The 26,708-nt window shown below is 34.9% G+C and overlaps 1 protein-coding gene across 2 annotated transcripts in view; it reads right to left on the bottom strand.

Annotated features, from left to right (window-relative positions):
• Window positions 1-3,928: 3,928 nt before the first annotated feature.
• The window catches only part of Hr3 (nuclear hormone receptor 3 ROR-beta), a 65,105-nt gene continuing 42,325 nt past the window's right edge, over window positions 3,929-26,708 (bottom strand). Inside the window, exons 2-9 of one of the 2 annotated variants that reach the window (XM_089590269.1) lie at window positions 14,821-15,048; window positions 14,217-14,382; window positions 12,767-12,975; window positions 9,821-10,183; window positions 8,166-8,441; window positions 7,863-8,087; window positions 7,350-7,790; window positions 3,929-7,211 (exon numbers count right to left, since the gene is read on the bottom strand). In XM_089590269.1, coding sequence (XP_089446395.1) covers window positions 7,531-7,790; window positions 7,863-8,087; window positions 8,166-8,441; window positions 9,821-10,183; window positions 12,767-12,975; window positions 14,217-14,382; window positions 14,821-15,048 — 1,727 coding nt within the window. In that variant the 3' untranslated portion in view covers window positions 3,929-7,211; window positions 7,350-7,530. The remainder of the gene's footprint in view (window positions 7,212-7,349; window positions 7,791-7,862; window positions 8,088-8,165; window positions 8,442-9,820; window positions 10,184-12,766; window positions 12,976-14,216; window positions 14,383-14,820; window positions 15,049-26,708) is intronic. The other variant, XM_014357246.3, reaches the window with a different exon arrangement.

The raw sequence follows: 26,708 nt of genomic DNA, 5'->3' as shown, positions 1-26,708 counted from the left end.
AGGATGTATCACGCGCACGCACATATTTTTTTCCGTAAAACATTGTTTCACTCTTTTTTTTAGCGAACACAGTCAAATTTTTTTCTTAGATTTACATACATTGTAATTTAAGGTCCTATCATATTTATACATCTTACTATCGCTATTCGAAGATTATAATAAAAAAAAACTATTGGCGTTTCTTAAACGTAAAAATCAATGCACTCTTCGCAAATTTTAATGTACTATGTGTTATTATTGAAATCTTGATAGTATATGGTTTTTATTGATCATTTTTGTATGACGCGTTATTACTTATATACCTAAATTACTTACTCTGTAAATTAATGCTGTTTTCTTGGTGAAGTCACCGAAACTTTATTATTTATAGCTCTGATTACAACCATGATCTATGGATTTTACGTATTTTTTTTTTTTTTTTAATTAATCATAAAAAGTTGTTTGCAGAAGAGGACATGAAAAATTCTTTTGTAAAAAAAATGTTTACAAACATTCACTACTTTCACGATGGTAGTGAATCAATGCGCTGTTTTAAATCATGGAAATGGAATTAACGTTTGCAAGTCATTTGAAAATTACATGGCTTTCTTTCCTCAAGGTAGGTATCTTTATAATACTGTTATCAACTTTTTTACTCACAAAAGTAATTTTGTCAAAATCTCTCTCTTACTTCAATAAAAAAAAAAAAAATTCATTAAAATCATAAATGGCGATCGCTTAAAAAATTAAAACAATTTTTTAGTCACGAAACACATTTTTAACTCATCAGAAAAAAGATATTTTTACGATGTATTGTATTAATTTTTTCATTTCTATATCACAATAAGTCTCGAAGTAGCAGCAGTCTTAATCCGCGATCCCCCTAAAAAACAATCTTTTTTTTTACCCCACCCTATTGGGAAAACGATCACCTATATACTCAACATTTTAAAAAGTGGGCAATTTTTCACCAACTTGATTAATTTTTTTTTTTTTTTTTCTTCTTCAATATAAGGCTTTCACGACAGTCTCACGAAGTAGCATCAGTTCTTGTATGTATTAAATATTCTCACTAAATGAAAAAGAAATATGCAGCCAAGTATTAATAATTGTGAATTTATTTTTAGTCATAATAAAAGCAAAATCGTTCTTCATGTCGGCAGTAAAGTATGTACAATCTATCGTGGTCGCAATTATTGATCAAGGTGTATCCATAAAAAAAAAAATAATAATAATAAGATTATGCATGATGAAGAAAAAATTACAAGCGCATAATATGTATGATCACTTGATAAAGAAGTAGATGATAAATGGAAGATAACAATGAGAAATAGCTGGTAATAATTATGTAAATGATGGAAAGGAAAATTTTAACATCAATGATAATTATAATAATGGCGATTAAAATTATGTATAGTATCAATTACCTAGTATTGCATTTAGGTGTGTAATACTAACTAATTAAATATAAATAGAATACAAGTCTAATTGCTGTAGTTATGTACTCTGTCGCAACAATTTTCCTTCTGTTCCATTAATCAGAGGTTATAACCTGTTATAACAGTTTTAACGAGACAAATCTTTTCTCCCGTTTCGTTTTGTAATGTTTATATATTTATATCCAGAAAAGCACCAAACATCCTCTTTTACGATAGAATCAATATATCAGTATTGTATTGAAGCGCAAACAAACAATCAAAAGAGTCGCAAGTGTCAAAAGTGGCGCGAGCCGACAGCAGTTCGACAGCAATTATACAAAAACGTTCGGTAAACAAACCACCGTTATGTACGCCTACACGTCGCTTCTTCCGTTTTATCATAAAGCCAAATACAAATCTATGTTGAATAAGCCATACATAAAAATAGTTTGTTCAGACATTCACTGATTCATCACGGGATGAAAATTACAAAATTCCTAAAATTATTAACAACTAAGTCTTGATTTCCTTTTTTCATCCATATCGTTACTTGTTATTAGTACGTAAGTCAAGATTCAAATGATGTAATGCGGGGATCGCAGGATCTATAAAACAATTGTTCCATCGCAACGTATTAGGTATACAATCGTATTAAAAATCAGGCCGATCATAAATTGAATTTTTTTCAAAACTTAATTTATCTTTCTTTTTTCACGTTTGAATTAATTCATGCTTACATTTTCGATGAAAGAATTTCCGCTGATTCTTTGATTTATCATACAAAAGTTCCACTTGAATGTTACAACTGGCTATCCACACTCGAAGAATTATTAATTTTACAAAAATCTATGCTTTTATAATAATTAATGCCTGCAGTCTGATGAATATAATGTAGTTACTAGTACAGTATTAAAAATCCAAATATGACAGATTTGTAGAAACAGAAAAGTAGAGTTTGTGAAACCAAGTTAATCACTTGCACCTTGCATGACGTTATATTAAACAAATCTTATCATTCTCCGTTGAAAAAACTTTTTTTTCGTCCACAACTATAATGAAAGTGTAAAGTCTAAATTTTCTCGTGTCTCCTTTGAGCCATGGTTCTCAAAGCTTTTTATTCCACAATTATTTATCGCATATTTTTTCTCCTTGTATTTTGACTCAATTATACGCCATAGTAATTTTATTTACATACTTACATTTTTTTCTCTCACTTTTAAATCAATAAATACTGAAATATTCAAGGCCACATTTTTGTTTCACGTTTCTTGTACAACAAAAATGAAAGTTAAGATTTCGTCAGAAAAGTGTATTATTTTCTTAAAAGTAAAAAAAAAAAAAAAAAAAAAAACCCAAAAATAACTCGACACATGAAATTAATGCATTTGAGAACCATCGTTGAGGATAATATGTTAATATCGACGCCTTTTTAAAAATACTAGAATCTTAAAGCTAAATCAACGTGGTCGCGCAAACGTGCATTGGTATAACATGCAATATTTTTATGCAATATTTTCTAATGCGCCCTTGAACCGAACGTGAAATTTTCAGCTCGTTCCGTGAACCGAAAAGTTTTAGTTTCTCCGTACATTGAAGCGCAAAATTACATGCGCACCATAGGGCGCGAGTAAAAAAAAGCTCAGATCGCACGGTTCTCGCCCGAGCCGAAGGCGAGCAGTTTGAGATGATACGCATGCGATTTGAGACATTCTGTACTTTTGCCTCCAGAGTGCGTCATATTTAAAAATCTTTTTACATAACAAAGGTCTTTTTTTTACTCTTGATGGTTATCAGTACGGTATTGCACCTATTGCCAATTTTTTTTTATCGTTCGGCAACGAGTTGCTCTATGCACACTTGCATGCGCTCGTGTGTAAGTGTGTGCGTGCGTGCGAGTGTCTATGAATGTGTACCAAATCCTACGTACTTGGGATTATGCTTACTTGAAAATTTAATATTGATGAAAGATTTGTTACCGACAATTATTATTATCATTAGTAATACAATGATTCCTCATAGACGTACAAAATTTTTCTTCTTTGAAAAAAATTTACCAACCTTGGATACAAGATTTTTTTATTATCTATTGAAAAACTGTGATTCAAGTCTATAAAATTCTTTGGATTTCGAAAAAGCAATAACAAAAATTGAACAAAAGCGTTTAAAAATTTTTGAATGAACTATCCCAAAAAATTTTGGTCCTTCAATCGTAATGATTCAGTGCTAATTTGAAAAATGTTTCATAAATTGTTGAAGAAATAAAAAAATTGAACATTTACAAAACTGTAAAACATTATTATAATTACATTTAATGTCTCCGATTTTTAACATTTAATACAAAAAGGGATGCATTAATATTACAATCCAATAGTAATAAACATTATTTGTAAATCAACTGAGTTTTTGTATCAATAATTTTATAATTTATATATTTTTTACAAAATTACGATCACAACAACTGTATCACTTGATCGATAAATAAAATTAAAAAGTACAGGGCAATACAAATTGATGTAATCAGCCCGTAAAATTCTAAAAACATCGGCACATGAAAACGTTGGAAAAAGCAATTTCATACGATTTTCAAGATGTGTACAATCCTAGGCTCGTAGGGTTATAGCTTTCTTATGTTATCCGCCAATTTTTTAAATTATTATTCATGTTATATATAAAATTCAACTCTGAATCGCAATATTAACTTCTAGATGCAACATGTGTATTGTATTATAATATGCTTCTTATATTTTTATTTTTTAACTCTAGGTTGCTTATTTTCACGAGCGCCCGCATTTTATTTTTCTTCTGTAATTATATTTTGTTTCGCTTGTATGTTACAACATTACCTTCGCCTATAATCTGTGTATGTTTTACTAGCCTATCTGCGCGCGCGTTATATATATACCAATGTCGAATATGGTTTTTAATTTCTCGCACATGACCACTTGTATATTATAAGCACATGGATCATACATTTTTTTTCCCATTCATTTTATCCGTTTACCTTGTATTTATAGTGACAGAAATTTTTCTAATTATGAATAAAAAATATTTTTTATTCGTTTTATCTCATTAAATAAGTAGTAATAAACGTAATAATGATTGTAATAATTACAAGAATTACAATAATAATGATAACAATATTCATAATAATCATAATAATAATTATAGTAATAGTAGTAATAATAATGATAATGAAATAACAATAATAATTACAGTTATAATAAAAATTATTATGATATTTACGTCACGCCTTAGTTCATTATTAATGTACTAGTTTGCGCATCGTCTCACTCATTCACATTTTTTTTTGCGAATTTCATCTATTTGATAATTACAATAATATTCATGCGCGAGTCGCATTTACTGCATCTTTTTATTTTTGAATGCATATATATCGTTCTTTCACTCTTTGTACGTAAGTATATATAACAGATGCAAACATTACTTACAGGTTTTGTGATTTTTTCTATTATTAGTGTTTCACTCTTTAATGCTTGTTTTATTTTTTACTTTTTTTATTTTCTAAATATACCTCTACTCGCTTTTAACGATTTTGATCCTTCATATAATCTTTCAACTCAACCTTTATTTTTCTTAAAACGTCATATCACAATTATGCAACAATTATTATTACATGTTCACGATAACAGAGATGTTGGGATACACACAATCGGTTAATCTCCATTATTCATTTTTCTTTATTTTCCATCGCCGTTTTATTTGTGAATCGTAAATTAAATTATGCTCCACTGGTGATAACAACGACTCGCTTTCCGGTGCAATCAATAAAAAATTTTCTCACCCTACTGCCGTTCAACTCTTTATGGATATAGGTGCTTTTTTTGTTTCTCGTATTTTTCGAGCACAGCTCGCAAAATACTTGCGTTCTACATATATTATATATAAATACCAATTACGACTTTCCTATACCAACTATATTTGCCTATGACATCTAAAATTAAACAACAAAGAGGTAATTAGACTATATAAATGATGTAACTTTCATATTGATTATTCAGAAAAGAACAGAGTAACAACGTTGTTGAAATCGTTTCAATCTTTGTTGGTAATTGAATTTAATATAATGTAATTTACAACCAAATTAAAATATCAGCAAAAAAAAGATTTAAGTGCAAAGATAAAGAGTAAAATAGATAAAACAGGGATAACGAGAGTACTGTACAAATTAAAAGTTTCAGAAGCTTCAAAAATTAAAATGAATCTCAACTACGTTTTTCTTCTCTGCTAAAAAAAATTATTAGCTTATCTTTATCACAGCTATCTAAACCACCATTTGCATTTAGTTCGGGTGCAATTTAAAGTTGTGTGTTGCATGGGCGCGCGCTCCAGTGTGTGTTTTTACGTAAAATTTGTGTTTATTTTCATTCAAACTCTTGCGCACAATTTCCGCAATATATTTTATTTTCATCCAACAATATAAATAATTACAGTTGATAAGTAAAAAAATGTAAGTAATTATGTTTGCCTTTTTTCATTAAAAATTTCATAGAAATATTTTGTACATTACAGTATATTTATATAACTTTTAACTTTGCAATAAGTGGAATACCAGATTCCATTATTTATTTCTTTAATATTATTTTTTTTAAACTATTATAAATTGACAGGATAAAAACAGATAACTGCCACACGTGCATTACGCGCTTCCGGAAAACGAGTCGAAATTACAAAAAATTTGTCTATCGTAACTATTACTACTTTTTTAATTCATCACTTGATCTATATTTTTTGCTTTCGCATGTATATGATTTTTCCATTAGCCAATGGTTATTTTTTATCAAGCGTATTGAAAGAAATTCTGTTGTATTACAAAGGGCGCGTATCGTCGACAAAACACTTGCTACTGTCAATATCTATTTTTAAATTCATTTTATTTTATTCGCACTCGAATCATGAGAATAATGAAATTAAAAATACAATGCTCGAGTGGAGGGACCCAAAAACAAGCAAATACCAATTTTTAACGTGATTAGCTTGTAACCCATCACTTGTGCCATTCTGAAGAATCGTCATACAGTCCTCTGTCACGACCGAGCAATGCTTATCGTTGTTTGCATGTCCAATGAATCAATTAAATGACTGTCATACGACATTGTGTCGACATACCCATTAATGTAGTTGTAGCCTAATTGAACTAAGCACGAATACTTTTAGAGTAATTTTAATCTTTATGTTTGTGACTGTTGAACTTGACGTCCTTATTGTGGCAATTTTTCATCAACATCGGCTTCAAACTTTTGCACGCCGAACATGTTTTATGACACGTGTTACCAAAAACTGATCTATACAGTTCTGTGAAAGGCGCAGCTTGCTCGGTCGTAATTTTTGTCGGACATGCAGTCACTTTTTTTATGAATTCTCTTTTTTTGCGAATCACATTTTGTTTGTTTTGAGGTCGCTCTAGTTGTATCCTTCTTACACAATTATCCATAGTCAATAATGTATGTGCATGTTGTTGGTGTATCACTTTCTGTGTATGTGTGTATTTGTTTTGTCATAACAACCGATAGCTCTTTAAGATACAAATAAATATATGTATATATAAATATATAATACTATACTTATATACATATATATTTGTATGTGTATACATAATCTTATATTTATATTAATATTGTATTCCAATAAACGTATTCATGTACACATGCATATACATATATCTATATATGTATATGTATGCTCATATATATATATATATATCTTCCTTATATTCTTTATGTTGCTCTGTTTATACTTTATATAACAATATTATGTTTATTTAAGGCCCAAAATGTTCAATACGAAGGAAATAATCTGAAAAGAAAAAAATCAATTAGTATTGTCAATTGAAATGGTTTCGGTGGTCTGAAAACCAACGGTGTAGAAAAAGACAATGCCAGCATTTGTCTCGACCAACATGCAAAACGAATAAACGAAAATTGATAAACGCACCTTGACAGAGCAATGCCCCAGCTGTTTATTACTCAAAGTGTCCGTCATTGCCGTCGTCGTCGTCGTTTGGGGGTGTTTGCTGTTGGTGATGCTGCGGCGACGAAGATGACGACGATGAGGATGACGATGATTGGTCGGGCTTGCTCCTTTTCGATGTCAAGACTAGATTTCCGTCACGCGTTCAGCTGTCGACGCTGAAGAGCTCCTTGTGAAGGGCCGGGAACTCGAGGTGAGGCTGCGACCGCTTAAACTTGGCGAGGGCGTCCATGTGCATGAGGGACACGTCTCTAAGCTGGGGTATCTTGGCGATCATCGCGTCGCACACGGTCACGTCCCCCTTCAAAGGTACCGAGTGGCTGCGGTCCAGCTCGGACCTCAGGGCTCGCAGCACCGCGTCGTAAATTCTTCGGACCTCCGCGTGGCCCTTCAGTCCCGGTCGATCTGTCGGATGAACCGAAATGTTACAGCCGAACGATAACGTACAATCAAAATGATATTGGCATCGATACGAACCATGACTGAGAAGTACAGCCGCGCTGTAAAGGGCGAGCTCTGTTTCCGTGAGCTTCAGCTCGGCGATGTTCCGGGCGAGATCAAAGACGCAAGACACGAGCTTTATTTCGGTTGTGTCGTTCGTGAAAAATGCCTCCTTTGGCAGCAAAGTTTCACTGTACAGTACACAGTTGGTGTTGAGGTCGAGGTACCTGCTCATACGTAGCACTGCCAGTTCGAAGGAACCTGGAATAAATGGATTGACGAATAAGTTGGCTGGTTGTACAATAGTCATCGGCAGCGAAGGAAACGATCGAGACTCACCAGCTTTGAGGAGGACTATCTGGTCATCCTGGGAGAGCTTCATGAAGCCCGGGACCATTTTGGCGAACTCGATGATCACCTGGATGACGTTCGTGAGCTTCTGGGCGCACTCGAGCCAGAGCTGCTCGTGACTCGTGTCCAGGTAGTACGGCAGCCTAGTGTCGCGTGGCTGGCAACTCCGGAACGATTCCTGTATCTGTTCGGTCGGCACCAGGCACGTCCTGGCGTGTGCGTCTGCTATCGCCTTCGCCAGCATTTCGTTGACTTCTTGCGGATCTGCAATTCCGATGGGCAAAGGGGAAAGGGGACGATTGTCTTTTAGTATATTCTTCGATCTTTTGGACGAGTTGGGCAGGTTTTCTTGCTGCCGATACGCTCCAAGCTAACGATGATTTTTTTTTTTCTTCGATTTTTCGTGAATTATCGGGACTTGGATCGGTATCGGCAATGGCAAGAACAATTTTTTTTTTTCGATATCTACGTGCATAATGTAACATATATATCTATGGCTGTAAATTTTATTTTCATAAAAAAGTTCTAAAAAGAGGCACTCTTATTACAAAAATCGAGTCCCACAAGTTTTCAAATAACAACGCATGAGCAATTTGAACGTGCTATCTTGGAAATTTTTTATTCAGTAATTTCAGTAAGTAAAATGTATAGTAATCCCATCTTATAACAAAACTGTGATCCGATTAGGTGGTAATGTATAATATAACCTTGGGTCAGAGGTAAATCAAAAGGAAAGAAGTGATGTGTGTGATAACGGAGATATGAATCCTAAAAACTGTGTAAATGTGTGCTAAAAATGTATTATTTAAACAGATTCACGAGTTCTTTAACATTTGTGATTCATGACTTGGAAATTCGATACCCACGACTGCTCTTATTATTAGCCCTATGTTGTGATCAAAAATTTCATTACGAAAAATTAAGCTCCATTTTTTTGGTTGTACGTACAAATTATTTAGACTTGCTTATACTAATGATTATGGAAATATCGAGTGTGCAATTCTATCAATGGTTATCCTGTGTGAATGCATTATGGAGCCCGATAATATTAATATCAACCCAATCGTAATGAGACGGTGTCCATACGTGCGCATGTGTGTATACGTAAAATGAAAACGGCAAGAAAAGAAGAACGTAACATAGATCCATGCGAAACTAAACAACTGAAATGGGGAAAAAAATCCAATATATACTTATGCAAGTGAACAGCTAAATATGCAACAACAAAAAACAAGAGATACATTGAAATTCCAGCTACTGCTCTTTGTATTCTGATAAAATGCTCGAGTCTTCCTTAAAGCGCAATAGTAATAAAAATAACAGCAATTAATAATATAGTCAACAGCTGAAATTCAAATATTCGTGAAACAGAAGCGATAGAAAAGAACTGTAAAATGGCACACTTACAAAAAAAAAAAAAAAAACAGGAGAGGCGGGATATTACGGTGGCGAGCGAGATGGATGGGTTGTGGTGTGTTGTAATGAACATTATAATCATGCAAATTCGAGCGAGAGCCACAAACACAGCAAAAAAAAAAAAAAAAAAAAAAAAGACAACATGAATAACGACAACGACAGCTGCAGCAGCCACAACAACAACAACATCACGTAAACAGCCTCACATCTCATCGCAAGGGACATACTGGGAACTTCATCGTCGTCCGTCTGAAGCTGGGCGGAGGCCTGTAGCCTGGCGGTGGGGGGCGTGCTCTGTTGCCCGCTGAGAAAAGTCGTCGAGTCGACCATCGTGTAGGAGCCGTGGCCAAGGCTGGCGAGCTCGACCGTGGTTTCCTGCTTGACCGCGACGATACCACCACCGCTCAGCGATCCGCCGCCGCTCACCGTGTTACCACTGCTCGTACGGTTGTTGCTGGACACCGTGCAACTATTCCCACCAGCGTTGTTTCCAGCCCCGTTGGCGGTATCACCACCGCCACCCCCGGCGCCGTTGCCGCCACAACCACCGCCAGGGCTAGTTGCGTCCGCGCTATTGCTGCCGGCTGTGCCTGTCGTCGTCCCGCCTATGCCGATTTTTTTTTCTTTTTTCTCGTTTTTTTTTTTTTTTCTAAAGGGAAAGGGGATGGGCAGGTTTCTCCAAAAACGATTCGGGGAAACACGCTTATGTTTTCATCTTGGCTATTTCAGTTTTGCGGACTCAAGTGTATGGACATATTTTAGCTTGAGAAATCAATTGTGGTTTCGAGAAATTTAAAATGTGAATAATACTGTTTCATGCCGTTTTTTACTCGACAAAACAAAAATATCAAGAAGAAAACGTGAAATTTCTTTGAACTTTCTTCACAATAATCAGCGGTTTTATTAGCAAATTTACGAAAACCCTTATGGTTAATTATGTCAAACATTGATGAACTCTAATGACTGATTAACTGATGAATCTCTATTTAATTAAGCCAAACCTCGTTAGTGCATTAGGGAAATGAAAAATAATGGGTAGAAATGATTAAAGTTGATGAAAATGTGCAATAACATGACGATAACAACAGCAACCATACTGATATTACCAGCAATGTTATAAAAAAAAAAATCATATTAAATGAAAAACATTACTTTTAATCACATAATATTATCAAAGATATAATTTTATAAAATTCTTTCACTTTGCCCGCGTAAACTATTTTTTTAAGTTTATTTGGATAAACGACTTCGTATTAAGTTCATGTAACTATACAAAACCATATACTAAATTACCAGTAAAAATTTGTGATACTTTTTATAAAATATCTCAACTTGTAACTAACAGGACCAACGTTATTATTGGTTTGGTACATACATCATCACTGTCGAATGAGAACAATACATTCCAATACTTAGTCTGACTCATTGAGACAGCCAAATTTTCGGTCTTGTTAGATGTTGATTGAAAAAAAAAATTATAAAAATTAATTGTTACGGAAGAAATTTATAAGTTTTGCGAAAAAAGCTTGGACAAAAAAGAATTGTTAATTCAAACTCAACGCTATATGCATTTCTGTACAAGTAAGGATGGTTTTGAATTGGAAAAAGTTGCTAAATTGGGTAAAAGTTAAGGAAGATATTATAAGCTGCAAAAATCTCCGTAGCGGAATTTCAATAAACTAATCTGGATTAAGCTTCTTTAAGTAGTTACATACAAAATTTGTCATCTTTGCAAAAATTTTGGCCTGAAATGTATGAAATGTTTCTTTGATTTTTAGCTTGCAAAATTTATTTTATGAATTAGTTAACTGTTGTTCATTAAAAAGTAATATAAAATCGTCAACTAAAGGGTAATATAAACCAGTCAGTCAACATTTTATTTCTTTTATAATGAACAGACGAAAATAATCAAAAGATTTACTGCTTTTTGTCTACTTTTAAGTTCATACGTGAATTACGTCTTTTTATTTAAACGTGGAATGAAAAGTTAATGTAATGCGAAAGCTTAGCCTTAATTAACCAACCAAAATTTTTCTATACTACGGAAATTACTGCAGCGTATGATTCTACCCATAGATTAACCTAAAAAATGACAAACAAAAAAAAATAAATAAGTAAATGATTGAGGACTGCTAAATAGAAAGATAAGTTGCGGAAATCTAAGAAATACATTTGTTTGGGTGGAACAAGATAGCTAACGTATACTGCGTATGGACGCGTAACGTTAATTAATAATAAAGACGTTTAAGCGCAATCGAGTAGTATATCAAGAATGAAATGGGTACCCACTCGATGTTTCGCGTTCCCTGAACCGTTTAAATGGAGAGATGAAAAAATGAGTTGAAATTTGAGTTCAAATACGTTTCTGCAATACCCCTGTACGGTTAAAACTGACAGCTATCGCGGTTACCCGTGAAGTGTGCACACCTGGGTTTGAATCTTAACTTCAAAGCTCACTAAATTTAAAACTCACTTCGAAAAATTTTTCCCTACCAGCTATTTAATTTTTTGGATTAAGAAAAGTGAAGTAACATGTCCAGAAGTGAAGTAAGCGACGAAAGGGTTGCTGTGTTAATTGGTTGGAATCTATCGTGGGTAGAATTAAATTTGGACGAAATTTTTTTGTGCGATCTTGTTGGAGAGAAGAGTTTACTAAAGGCTCACAAAAATCAAAGAATACGAGTTTTCAGCCCAAAACCGTGATATTGCAAAGATTGTCTGATTTAAAAGCTCCCTTGTCCAGAATATCAAAAAAAAAATATGTAAAAAAAATTTAACTTGCAGCTATGCAGTTTTAAACCTTTTTATACAACCTTAGTATCTTTTATGAATCTATTAATTTTGTATCTGAGATCGAAAAAATTATCATCACTTTGTATCATCTTCGATATGAACCACGTTATTTTAATGTAAACATTTTTTTCAACGAACCAAGAATTTTCAAAAATTTCGAAAAAAAACAATTTTTTTTAAATTATATTACTACCTACATTTAGCGTTGGAAAAAAATCAAAACAGCATTTTGGAAATGGAAGTTTGAAATAACCGACCGAATCCTCACTCGTAAATTCAAACGCTTTTGTTGTGAATAAAATGATGAAGAAAAACATGAGAAGGAATCAGAAGAAGTAAATTAAGAATAAAACAAAGTAGCAACTGCGGTGGTGACTTACCAGTGGTTACGACGGGCATGACCCCCGTGGCGGTGACGGAGGCCGTGTCGGGCGCTACTGTGTCAACCTGCGTCTGGGTCGGCCGTGGGTCGTAGGCCGTCGTGCTGTCAACGTAGTCAGCGCTTAGCTCGTAGTTTGCCAAACCCGCGTTGTAGTATCCTCCGCTTCCTGGCCCCGGCGACGCATACTCGCTACCTCCGTATGCGTAACTACAGACGTACAGATTGTTTCAGGATAAAATAATGCTTTTATTTATGTATAAAACGTATGAGAAATGTTTCATGTTGTGTTTGAAAGATTGAAGTACATTATTTAGAAAAAATTTCTGTCTGTCGGTCGATTTGTAAAGTAAGAATTACATCTTATTTCAATAAACAGTATATTTTCCATGCTCTGGCAAAAAAAAATTTTTCTTTATTTTCAAAGATGAAAGTACATTTTCTCAATAATGCATTAACAACTGATCAAAAAACATTTTTCTATCAGTTTTGTGTTTACCTTCCTTGCCTTTGATTCGTAAGGCAATGTTCACACTAAAGATACTAAAACACTTTCCTCGTAAGCAGATAATACGATTTTTATCAGAGGAACATCGTGTTACGCTCTTATTTCTAAAAACCGGGAAAAACGTCATTTTTAACAGAAGAAAGTACAAATGCACTTCCCAGATAGCAAATCATATCCGGGAAGATTAGCCGTACTTTCCTCGCTAGTGGCGAAATATTCTATACTTCGTTCCTTCTGGAAGAGTCGTAATAGGCTTAAGCATTTTTTAATTATTTACGAAAACCATCATTTTTTTACACCATGTCCAGTGAGAAAGTGACTTACGACTGTCAGTAGATGTAAAACTAAATAATATATCTTGATGAAATTTTTATTAGGTATTTGTGATCTCAAATATTAATGAACTTACTTTAAAATATTTACATCGGTTAATAGCAACGAAGCCATGGAAATAAAATAACTTCAAAATAAATTTATTTAAAAATCAGTGTTTCAAATTATAGTTTGCTGAAAAATAGCGATAATAAATATTTTACGGAAGCTTCATGCTAACTAACAGACACTTTCTACAATATTATCAACAACATACGTCTATTACGTAAATATTGATTATTTTTTGATAAAAAATTAATCAAATTTGTTTACTACGAAAAAATTGGGCACCTTTTTTTTGATATCACGTCTTTATTCTTACTATGCCCATTGTATTTGATTCAAGTTAGTGAATATCCGTCGTACGTCGTATATTAATTGTTTAATACATATTTTCATTTCATAAGAATCATTTCTTGGTTATATTTTAATTCATTTTGAATTGAAGCAAAATATTTAGGCGTATAAATTATGGAAGTATATAGGCATACTCGAATAGTTTTAAAAAACTTAAAAAAGTGATTTATCGTAAATTTACAAGTGCTGTGTAAAGTTTAAGTTAATAACTGACCCTCCGTTATAAGAGTGATGTTGATCCGAGCTGCTTGGCGTCTGGTGTTCGAAAACGCTACTATCTGGTGCTGTTTCCGACGCTGCTCTCATTTGCGCCCGGTGAAACCTCACCTCGTCCTCGACCTTTTCCCTCTGCTTCTTTGACATTCGTCCAAATTTAACGGCTATAAATGAGAGATTAAAAGAAAATATTAAATAATTGCTTGGTTTCGCTTTTTTTCCATCATTAATTTTATAGTAAACGGCAGTAATTTTTTACATTTTGAAACAATTTCTTTTTTTATTTATTCTTGCGCGTGTTAGTCATAAAACAAACAACTTAAAAATTATAGTTTCCTTTTGGTTATATATTTGTATTGATAAATTTTTTTTACTAAGTAGCCAGTTGGACATTTGGGGCATATTTCTTGTTACTACACTAACGCTTTTAACAATTTAATCTTGCAAATTAATTTTTTCATTCAAACGCGATGTTAAATTATACTTGTGCTTATTAATTATACTAGTAAAACAAATCCAAACTTACAATAAAAAAAAAAATAAATAAATAAATAAATATGAAAGAATCATTAAATACAATTAAAAAAATAAAAAGCACTCACCATCTCTGGACATGCCCAGCCTTAGGCACTTTTGTAACCGGCAGTACTGACACCGGTTTCTGTTGACTCGATCGACAACACAGTTCTTGTTTCTTGGGCATTGATAATTCACGACTGAGGACTGCGATCGTCTGAAAAAACCCTTGCAGCCCTCGCACGTTATCACCCCATAGTGGACGCCGCTGCTCTTGTCACCACAAACCTTGCACGGGATTATTTCGATCTGGGCTGTGAACACAACAAAGGACATTAAAAAATGCACTAGCAGCGACATTTTTATAAACTCCTCGTATACAAATATAGGTAAATATTTGAATAGCATTAAATTGTCATGCATGATTTGGGGGTCAAAGTCATCTGGACTCGGTAATTTTTACCAATTTTTGGGTGTACCAAAAGCACCAAACTCCGACTTCAAACATAGATATACGTCTTGGGAGTACCCTTAAGTTATAAGCTACTCTGATGGGTATTAATGATCGCATACGTTCTTCTGTTATAGAAGAACGCGCAATGTTCGATTTAGCTGTCCGAAACAGTTCAGTGCTTTACAATCATTCCCAATCCTTAAAACGTATCTTTATCTATGTCCGTCGAGCGTTCGAGACAATATATAAATAAACCTTATGTATGTATTAAATTTATATGCTGTTCATGCCAATCTAGTGGTTTTTACAGACACTTTTTTTTTTTTTTTTTTTTTTTTTTTTTTTTTTCATTTTTCCTTTTCATCACCCAACCCCTCCTTTGTCTCGAATTCACCCACAGTGACTCCAAGTAAGCTATACAAGACATCGTGTGTTTCTGGGATATCTCTTTCTGATCAAAAATTTTTTCCAGGATCAGCCACAAACCTCGCAATTTAAGCCAGAATTAACACGAAGGAAGTTTTTTTCCCAGCAATTAAAAATTCAATGCTTTGATGTGTAGTAGAGAAAGTGAGATGGGTGATCTATACTGTATTGAAATCGTTTAAATACTTTCAAACTTAATTTTTTATGTTTTATGTGTGTAGTAAAATATAATGTACGGTTCGTTAAAAACCTGTGACGAACAATAAAGTTCATCTCATTAATTTCAAATGCAAAAAATCAGATCCAAGAGTCTTTAAGGAGGCACTAAGAAAAATAAAGCCGATTAAACTCATCTACTAAATCTACTTGCAATCACTATAGATCGTTCGCAACTTTATTGAGCTTTTTTCAATTAATTTGATGATTCAGTTTTGTAACTTCGAGATCGTAACTATGTGCTCTTATGTCGAATTACAATCATAAATCTAAATTTTCTGGAAATCCATATTCTCACTGAACGTAAGAATATTTATTTACGAGTACTCGGTTATCAAAATATTTAAGAAAGAAAATTGTGTCTATTTTAATACCATCAATTTGCTAAACAAGGCTACAAGTAACATTTTCTGTAACCGTCTATTATTCTCAAATAAAAGTAAAGGGTGTCCAACACAAAACGTTGAATGAATCTAATCAAGTTTAATATTTTGACCCCTGTATGTACGGTAGCTTTGTATGCATAGGAAAATCATGAATTTCACAGAATATTTGTTGATATCTTGGTGACTTAAATATCGAACGAATCTAATCTTAGTAGAAATACAATTTTCAACAATTTTTATCTGTAGCTATTCCTTCATAGCCCAAACAACTAATTTTTTTTTTATATCGTGACCCGCCATTTTTTTTGCAATTAAAACGGTATAATTGTAAACTAAAAATTGCAGCTCTTAGTTTACAATAATGTTAATTGTTAGTTTGCTGAATAAAAATCATGAGAATAAGAAAAAATTTAAATTGTTTAATGCATAGAAATCTGAGGTAAAATTGTTCACCCGACAGTTCTTAGTAAAAGTCGAAGTGAGAAAGTAAGATATATATATATATGCATATACAACTCAAGCTCTACTATGTAGCAGCACAACTCGGAATAATAGTCTCCTTTCGAATGTCTCGAATCGTCGAAGTGGCTAAACGCTGTACCTCTAATAGAATTCGCCTGCAGCCTACGCCCGTCCTGTGGCTCAGGTTGTCCAGTGAAAAAACTCCTAGAGGCCGCTTGGTGGTGATGCTGGGTACTGGTACTGTCGGCGCCCCAGCTAGGTTGACCACAGTAGACTGACAAATTGTTGCTACTGCTGTTGCAGTTCTCCATTTGCAGTCAGTCAGGAGGGGTACGGGCACGACAGCATTTTTTTTGTCTGGTTCGTCGCAAAGTTTTTCTTTCAAAGCACGGTAATCTCTTCCATGCGGCATATTACAACCGATCGCTAGGCCCCTTTTGCTGCTTACGTACCCCTTCTCCCTCTTCACCGATACTTTTTTGCCACCTTTCTTGCTCAAGTTTATTTTATTATTATTCTTATTGTTTTTATTATAAAAGTATATCTCCCTATTTTTACTTGCTTCCAATAGATAAAATCTAATAAATAAAAACATCCAACTTTCTGGGTGTTTTTATTTATTAAATATTGTTTTTATTGTTGTCATTATTGTTTCTATTGTTATTAATATTGTTATTTTTTGTATTATTAATATCACTTTTCTTTTTTTGTTGTAATAAAATTAACTAGTTATCGAGTCAGTTAAATTTATAAATATCAAATTATGTTTAATTGATGTTTTATAACAACCAGAAGCTGGAGCTCAACTTTAGTTTCAACTTTTATTTCCAAGACTGTAGTATGATGTGGTGGTTGAAAATAAAAATAAAAAAATTCCACAACTAACTGAAAAAAACGTGAAATCCAATGAAAAATAACATTGAATTCTCTTATCTTATAATTAATTAATTGTGAATATCATTCGTAAAGTATACTTGACTAAGTTAATTTAATTTATTTTCTGTTGTCGATGATTAAATATTTCTTAATTGATTTCATACTGATATAGAGATGTATTTTAGCACAGCAAAACAAATAAGACTATCGAAAATGAAAATCTTCAAGTGAATGCTATGCCTGTACGTACTTGAATCGAAAAGAAAATACATAGCAATTTAATTATTAAAATTACTGTGAAAAACGCACGAGACTGATCAAGAAAGCAAAAAATCAAGGAATAAACAAACTTTTTCGAATTTGACGTCGCCGGGGACTGTCGAGAAGCCTGCCATGCAAGAAAAAAAGAGGATGCGAGAAAAGGAGAGAATATTGTGGTCGGGTATACACATGTGCCGAAAATTTTGCGGTACACGGTAAGAAACAGGAGATAAAGAGGAGGAAGAACAAGACGAGAAGAAGACGAAAACGAAGTCGAGGTTGCGCAAAGTGGTGGAGACAAGGAAAGCGATAAGAAAGAGGAAGAGCAGCACGAAAGGAGAAACAGAGAGCCAGCCGTATATATATAACGTAAGCGAGAGCAACAGTAGCAACAGCAGAAGCAAAATCAGCGAGAAGAAGGGAGGGAGGAGAAAAGAAGAAGAAGAAGAAGAAGAAAAGCACTAGAGTGGTCGGGGCGCTTGTACCATATAGTCAAACACATTACATAACCGAGAACGATGAACCCGTAAGTGTACAGTAAGCCAACGCATTGCTATGTATATCGCGGGTGTGCGTCACTTGCGCATACACATATGCGCGCCCGAGTATAAGCAGCTGCAGCACCATAGTGAGGAAGCACCGCCCGATTTTTCTCTCTCTCTCTCTTTGCTTCAGAGCGTGCATGCACAAAGTATGTACAGCGCTCTGTATGTGCGGTGGCAAAATCGCGCAATACCGTGTACCCCCGATTTGGAAATAATTCTAATTTGAGAAGATTTAAGACTTGATTTGTCAACTAAACGAATTCCCTTTTTATTTTCTTGTATTTAATTCCGTGGGTTAAAAATAAGCGTCCACAATGAATATTCTTATATTTGTCTCATATATATATCGCGCACTCTGGATTTCAGTGTCCAAGAAAGCATGAAAATTTTATTAATTTAGTTTATTGAGTGATTAAACATACGAAGTACGGCTTTCAAGTCACGAGGACACATTATCGCCAGTTTTGTCCGCCAGGGGCGTTCCGAGCTTCCAAACTCACGAATCCAGCGAATTGCTGGCACATCCAAAAAACCTCGCGTACGTGTAGGTGTGTGCGCACATGCGAGGTGGCAGCTGTTGCTGCTGTGTATATATACCGATGACGCTTCTTTTTCTCGCTTTCTCCGTGCAATGACTCCTTCCACACAACACTGATAACACTACCTTATCGGTCGACAATCTGCCGATTTCTTTACTGACTCCCTTGCTTTTGATTTTTCGCGAATTCAGCTAATTATTTGTCAAACTGTCCTGCTCAGCTTTAATATGTTTACCTGCACTGTTTTTTTAACGAGCTAAGCGATAAACACTGCTACTATACTGCTATACTTGGAATCGTTATTCTCGTTACTAAACTCAATTACCTTTTCACTATGGATCGGCGTGAAATTATTGCCAATCTCTAGTCATACTTTGATGAAATTCGTTTTCGAGCTTTTTTTTTTTTTGTTCCGGTAACTCAACATTTCGGGTGTGCGATTCTCGAGCCACTGGATCGTCTAGCTGCCCATAAATGAGTCATTTTTTACTCCGACAGGAAAAATCTCGGTGGCACATGAAATTAGGTAATTATTGAATGAGATTACCAGTGTAATCTTACTGATAAAACACGCGCGTGGGCACCTGTGCGTTCGTTTTTTTTTTTTTTTTTTGTTGGACGAATATAGTAATCAAGGTACAATCTGGACCTCAAGTAGACGAAGATATATATAAGGCGCTACTTAACATCGTCTGGTGTGTGCATCTATATTGTTTGCCATATTTGGAGACTATTGGCGTGGATGAGGAGTAGGTTCCGGCACTAGCAACCCCCTTTACTTTTTATCCATTCCGACACGTCAACGTTACCACTACACACATCAGCGGCAGCAGAAGCAGCAGCAATAGACACGGAAAACCTTGCTTAGGCCCACTCTTTGTCTGCATGCAGGCTCGCTTTATTCACCTCAAAATTCAACCTAGATACTAATTTTTTTTTTTTTTTTTTTTCACTTTCTTGTAATCCTTTGATTTTTCTCAATTTTCAATATTTAGCTTCACTTACTTTCTCTCGTTTCTTGAGTAACTGACACAAAACACTTATTACTTGTAAAAATCATCACTCGCGTCGAAAAAGTAGCCGAATGTAAATCGAAACACTTAATGCAGTTGATACAAACTTATTTTACCGCTATTCTTATCGAAATAAAAAAAAAATTTTTCTCAGTAGATTACAAAATCTTATTTTTAACTCGAATTTTTAAACACCTATTAATACGCACACGTTCACATACACATTTAACATAAAATATGGATACAAACACCCACGTAGAAAGAGCTCAGTGTACGGATGGAGTAGGGGTTGGCTAGAAGAGCAGCTATTAGTTTGAGTGTGGTTGTATGCACCGTTGATAACAAAAAATACGCAACTAAGAAGCGATGCTTTTTGGGGGATAAAATTTGGGGATATTGCAACGTCAAGGAGTAGAAAGAAGAGAAAAATGTGTGACCTACGTCGGGACCCACGAAGTGACGGGCCAACTACTATAAAAGAAGAAGCGCAGAGGAGGAGGAGGAGGAAGCTTCGGGGTTCGACGGCTTCTCGCGCGCCGTGGGGCGAACGACCTTTGTGCCGCTACTATGTATACTGCTGATCTGCGTCTTTTACGCCGTTGTCGCCAGTCTCGCTCGCGAGGAGAGTCTCCGATCGCCTCTCCCCGTCCCTCACTCCTCCTCCTCCCTTTCTGCCTCCTGACAAATAATTTCGGAGCGCCAGGGAGTTTCCTAATAGATGAAAGCTTCCGGGCGCGGTTACACTCGCGGAGAACAAAGCCAAAATTCAAGACGACTCTTGCTCCCAGCTTTGAGATGCATGAAAACACATTTCACGTGATCTCAACGCTCTACATGTGAGCCTTATGATTTTAGGTGAGAACTCAGATCGGAGCTGTTAGGTATACGTGCAGATCTCCAGTGTGCCATCTGCAATGCTCGCAGTCCCCTCGAGTACTGAGACGAGGTATCTGCCGTGCTCGCGGGTGTGCACGTGCTCTTCCACTCTCTCCTGCATCTCCTCCTTTGTCGCTTTCCTCCTCAGCTTCGTCTTCCTGGAGCATTGCTCTCTCCATGAATTTTTGCTTGCATACACTTTTATTTTCTTCCTCGAAAGCTCCGTGGTGCTGAAGCTTTATACCTTACACTTCACTCGTGTTACATGTGTAAGCTGCATCCATGGACATTATTCGCATTTACGCGCGCGATGAGCGACATCTCGAATCCCACGAGTGTATCAGAGCGGGAGGGCTGCTGTTGTTGCCGCTATAGTCCCCTCCTACGCGCGTATCTAGCATGAAAGAAAGAGAGAGTAAGATTATAGTCGAGCGAGCACGCGGCTCTTGGGCTTCCATCACAGGTCAATGAACTTTGTCTCTCTCTCTCTCTTGCGCGCGCACATACTCTAACCGAGTGAAGCATAGTCGATGATGATGATAATGATGATGATGACGATGGTAGTGATGGTGATGATGATGATGATGATGATGCCTGAGTAGCTTTTGTGTGTAAGTGCACGAGCACGTGTACACGTGGGTATGTGCAGATTTCTCTTGTTCTCTGTTACCCTTGCCCCGGTTGTTTCTTCATATTTTGACGTTGACGCCACTTCACGATAACTATACTCAAAGTGTGATGAAGTACTGCCGTTATGGCTGCTGCGTTGGATTGTACCATAGACTGAGGACGCCATGCTACTGGACACGACTATTTATTTATATTTTTTAATTACTAGCCCTGCCCCGCCCTTCCCAACTTTTTTTTTTATCTATTGAAGATATAATTTTCTTATTTCTCTGAGTTTTATTTTCAGACCGGTTGTTACTGCATCTTATTAAGATAACATAAAATAATTACATATGTTTGTTCAAGTTCTTAAAAAAAAAAAAAAAAAAAAAAAAAAGATACAGTAGGTTTTAACATTTTTGGCGCTAAATATCGACAAAGTTTTAACCATACAAAGAATTGATGTGGTAAAAAATTTCCGCTTTGATTATCTGTTAAATCCAATGCTCAACAACGAAACTTGACTTTACTTGAAATATTCCCAAGTGGTCCTGCAGCGTTGGGTAACATGAATCTCTTCTAATATGTAAATTTACTCTTTAGAATAATCTCAGCCTTTTATTCTTCATCCGTACAACGGTGTATTGAATTAATCTATTAAATAAAATGATAATTATTGTTGCACAGAGAATAATTGATAGGTTTTTTTTTGTTTTTTTTTTCTTTGGTAAAATAAAAAATTAAATACAAATTTTTCTACTTACAAGCACATAATACAAGTGTAAAAGTATCTAAAAATAATTAAATGTAAATTGCACAAAAATGTGGGGTTTGCAAATAATAGCACATACGTACGCATATTTATTGTCATTTAAGCAGTTCATAAGCGTTTCTCTGCTGCTATGATAGGACTGATATTTACACGCTTAAGCACAGCCCGTCACCGTATGAAGAAATTAATTAAAAAACGCATCGACTGTTCTCTTTGTATCAGATGGAATTCGATCGTATTGAATTATCTGCTACTCAAAAATGCTTTAAAATGTACGTAGTATACGTAGTAATTATATTTGTCTTTGACCAATCGAGGATTTTAAGCTTAGTAAAAAAAAATTATGTTTTGAAAGATCTATATACTTTGACACTCCTGCTTGAAGCGATCAGTTGACCATCATTCATAGTTATATTTTTCATTGAATCTGTTAAAACAAACGATCAATTCATGATTTTTTTTTTAAACTGTTGTCAAACTAACTCGGGATCCGTCCTTCTCATAAACACGGAAGGGCACATCGCTAAACAACAATTTTTTTTCATGATACGCGGACAAGTGGTGTAAGTAAAAGTAAATTGATGATACAGGGCGTACACCTGTAATGATCTGTCGGTGCAGCCGCGAGCACTATATATACGCAGTGGGTAGCCGATGGCGACGACGACGCGGCGAAAGATGAATGGAAAACCGAATGCTATATAGCCTGTAGAGGCAGACAGTGGAGAAAGGAGTGGGGAAGGGGAGGAGGAAAAGGCTGTAGGGGTGCATACACGCTCTCTTAGAAATTGGGTCGAGAGCAGATACGTGTATGTATAGTAGTCTCGTCGTCATCAGCGGCAACGCGGGCTCTTTTAATATTTCATGCCAATCGATTTTTCAGCAACTGTTGGCAGCCGGCAGGATTAATGCATGCATAAACTGGCTCTCGTAATCATTGCTGCTCCTGATTTTATTTTTGGCTGATTAACTCTGTGTAAATGTTCCGACGATGCATCAGTTTATTTTAGTTTATTTTTTTTTTTTTTTTTTTCACGTTATACACTATTTCTTTGTTTCTTTTTTTTTTTCTCTCTCCCTTTTTGTCGTGAAAGAAAACAGCAAATTTCGAAGTCTGATGAATACAAGTATGTGCCCTGTGCACTTAAACAGTTGTGATTGGGATCGATAGAGAATTTAAAGTTACCCCGGACTTACTCTCGATTGTATTCACTGTTAATTGAACGATTGAATAGGCCATTAATAAATAATCGTAAATAATTATAAAGCATTAAAAAAATTTTTATTATTGTTTAAAAGAAAAATTTTAACAATCCTTGACTAATAATATTCAAATTTTAATGAGTTTCTTGACTTTGATCAATTTTTAATCAATTGATCATTAAAAACGAATTAGATACGATGAGGTCATACAAAGAGTTAAAAAGATAAGAAAAAAAAATTTATCTCTAGGATTGTCTAGCAATCAACTCTCTATCATTGTTCAATATGAGTCGAATGACAAGAAGAAAAAAAAGAAGGATTTGAAATACAGTGTTTAAGATTTTATAACCGTCGTGTTGAAAGTATTAAAATAGTTTTTGGACTAATTACTCATCCTTGATGGTTGAAAAAACTATCTAAGATGATTTATGTTTTTTTGTGCGTATAAGAACAGCAGATAGTATAGTTTTTAAAATTTCTTTTTTACTGTACATAAAAATACATAAATTTGACATCGTAATTCGAAAAAGTGAATAGTCTTAGAAGTGATAAAAAAAATAACCAACAACAAATGACTACACAGCTATATATCTAAATTATCCTATGTCCCTACATAAAACTATTAAATTACAATTATATAAAGCTAGATCTACTGAGATTGAGCTGAAACGGTGTTATGACAAAAACTTAACAATTTTATTTTTATAAGAACGTGTGTATTAGCAGTGCATTTCGTAAAAATTGGCAGATATAATTTTCACAAAACAGTAAATCTATTTCACATACTTGTACAAATTACTCATAGAGTACTTTGTACAAAAATCTGAAGTTTATTTGGCACACATTTTTTGAAAGGGAGTCACATGCATCGAAGGGGTTTCACTCTTTTTTTTGCTTGTAAATTTATGAAAAATTCTGGCCCAGTCGGCATTTCCTTAACAAAGTGTAAAAATAGAAAACGAATGTGTCAAGGCATAGCTTAATTTTTAAATTCACATTTTTCTTAGCCTTCAGCCTCTAAACAGTTTCTGTACAGTGTTACGTACGATAATCCTACGTAACAACAGTCTAAAATTAAAATATCTACCTTGTGGTACCCAAAATGTTTAAATTAATGCGTGACCCTGTAAGTTAAATCTTTTTTAATTACTTCTTATTTAACAGCATTGGATGTTTAATACTTATTTTTTTTTACCAAGTTAAAAAAATTTTTCTTCCATTTTCAAACTAAAAACTTCGTTATGCTCTTCGAAAACTGTGCTCAGAATTTTTTTCCTCCTCAAAATAAATATGTTCAAAATGAAGTTTCTTGAATTTTGTAAGTTTTTAGATTCAATTAAAAAAAATTACGAACATTATATTTTGTATTTTTGTTGTGGGATGGTGGTAATACTAAGTAGGTACACACAGTTCATGCGCTAATTATATAATTTTTGGTGCCACAAAGAAAAAATTCTAATCCTAGGCTACAGAAAAATGTTTAAGGGTTAGAAGCTTGGAAAAATGTAACTCATGGGATCGTGAGCACCCCTCAAAACAGGCATCCTCGCTACGAGCTTCATCAAGAGCTTTTTTGCAGATTCGGGCGTTACTGATATGTTTACAGATCACGTATCTGCGCGAAACAAGTCATATATTAATAGAATTTCATGGATTATGTCATCTCAAGCGAAATTATCGAATAAAATACTTCTGGTATAAAAGAGTCATGTGCTGCTTCGCAAGCTCTTCGATAGAGTATTCATGTCATAGAGTAAAAATAATATAAGCAACGAAATAGTGTGTGATGAATAAGAGAGAGAGAAAGAGAGAGAGATGTATACAGTTGCTAAGTTTACGTTTTTCCGGCGGTCAATATATTAGCGCCGCAGCTACATAGTGTAATCCCACTTTGTCCGTCTAGTACTGCATGCATGTTAGCCATCGCACGTTATACCGGAAGGGTAGTTACATTGCCGCCACAGCTATTGATGTTAAGCCTATACTTTTGTTGTTATTATTATTATTATTGTTATTAAATGTATAGGTATAAGGCGGCGCGGTTAGAAGGATAATAGATAGTAGATAATAGCAAAATACGCGCAGACAGCGGACCGGAGCATAATATACTTGCTCTCTGCACGGTGAATGACCGAGACCGAGGATCCGAGCGCGCGTGCGTCGCAACGCGACGCCGCTGACCCAGATGCGAGCCAACGTGATGTCCACGCTCGTGCAGCTCCGCCGGTTCTCGGCTCTCTTCTCTACTTTTATATCAACGCCCGCTTCTATATACACGCCGCGAGTTTTGCACTATACATGCAGCGTGTGCGCGCGTGTTTGTGGGAGTGCGTGCGTTCGTGTCCGTCTAAATTACTTTATATACGTATATATATATGCACCTATACCTTCTGTAACTGTTTGTAGCGGCGTGGAACTGATCGGCTGACCCATATTAGCTTACATCACTTGTGCCTATGCCCAAGAAGTCGGCGCGAGCGCACTTCTCTCGGGCACTCCTCTCTCGCTAAGGGTACGTATTATACATATGGGTCGTTTCACAAAAAATACGATACCTAGGTGTATTAACTTGGTTTTTTTTTTTTTTTTTTCTTCTAGTCTTGTAATAAGGTCCAAACAACGAAACAAGCTTAAAGCTTGTGGGTTCGACTCTTGTCGTATTTAGAAAGCTTTAAAAAACCATTATGGTATTATTGCCATTCAAAATATGGCAATTCCGTCACCGCAAATAAAAATTTTGTGAAGCAATTCAGTTCAACGCATGTGTACCAACTTTATACCACCCCAATTAATTATTTGAAACTGTACTGAGATGGACAGAATTACGATAATGTTTTCTTCCAACTACGGCCCACACCACTCATATTTTTCGGTATCATCTCAAAACATGAATCTAAAAAAATGTTTAGCTGGAATTCATTCAACGGGTCACAAAAATTAGAAGCTAGTAGTCAAAATGGATGAAATACTACAATGTAAATGGATTATATTTTGTGTCACAAGTTCTTGAACTTCAGAAACTCACAGATAATAGTGTATTAGTTGACTATTTCAGAACGCTTCAAAAGCAGCTTGTAAAGCATATTTCTGAAGGATATTCTATCAAAATGAGCTCATGCATTAGTTGAAATTTTATTCCAGAGTTTCACTTCTCCTATTGTGAACGCAGCAGTAATAAAAAGACAAACCTTGCTGACTGCAGAAGAAGAGAGAATACGTAAGACGACGTAAGAGAGAAAGGCAACGAATCTTGCACCCACGTTAAGTATTGCGAAAAATACGTGCGTAAATATAAGTGTATCACGTATTTATACAAGGTGACGAGTGTCTCATATT

The sequence above is a fragment of the Copidosoma floridanum genome, unplaced genomic scaffold, assembly GCF_036245765.1.
Source record: "Copidosoma floridanum isolate Cflo_tuat_1 unplaced genomic scaffold, Cflo_Japanese_pri ptg000012l, whole genome shotgun sequence".
Taxonomy (NCBI): Eukaryota; Metazoa; Arthropoda; class Insecta; order Hymenoptera; family Encyrtidae; genus Copidosoma; species Copidosoma floridanum.
Note: the sequence above shows the minus strand (reverse complement) of the source record. Positions and strands in the feature narration are given on the sequence as shown.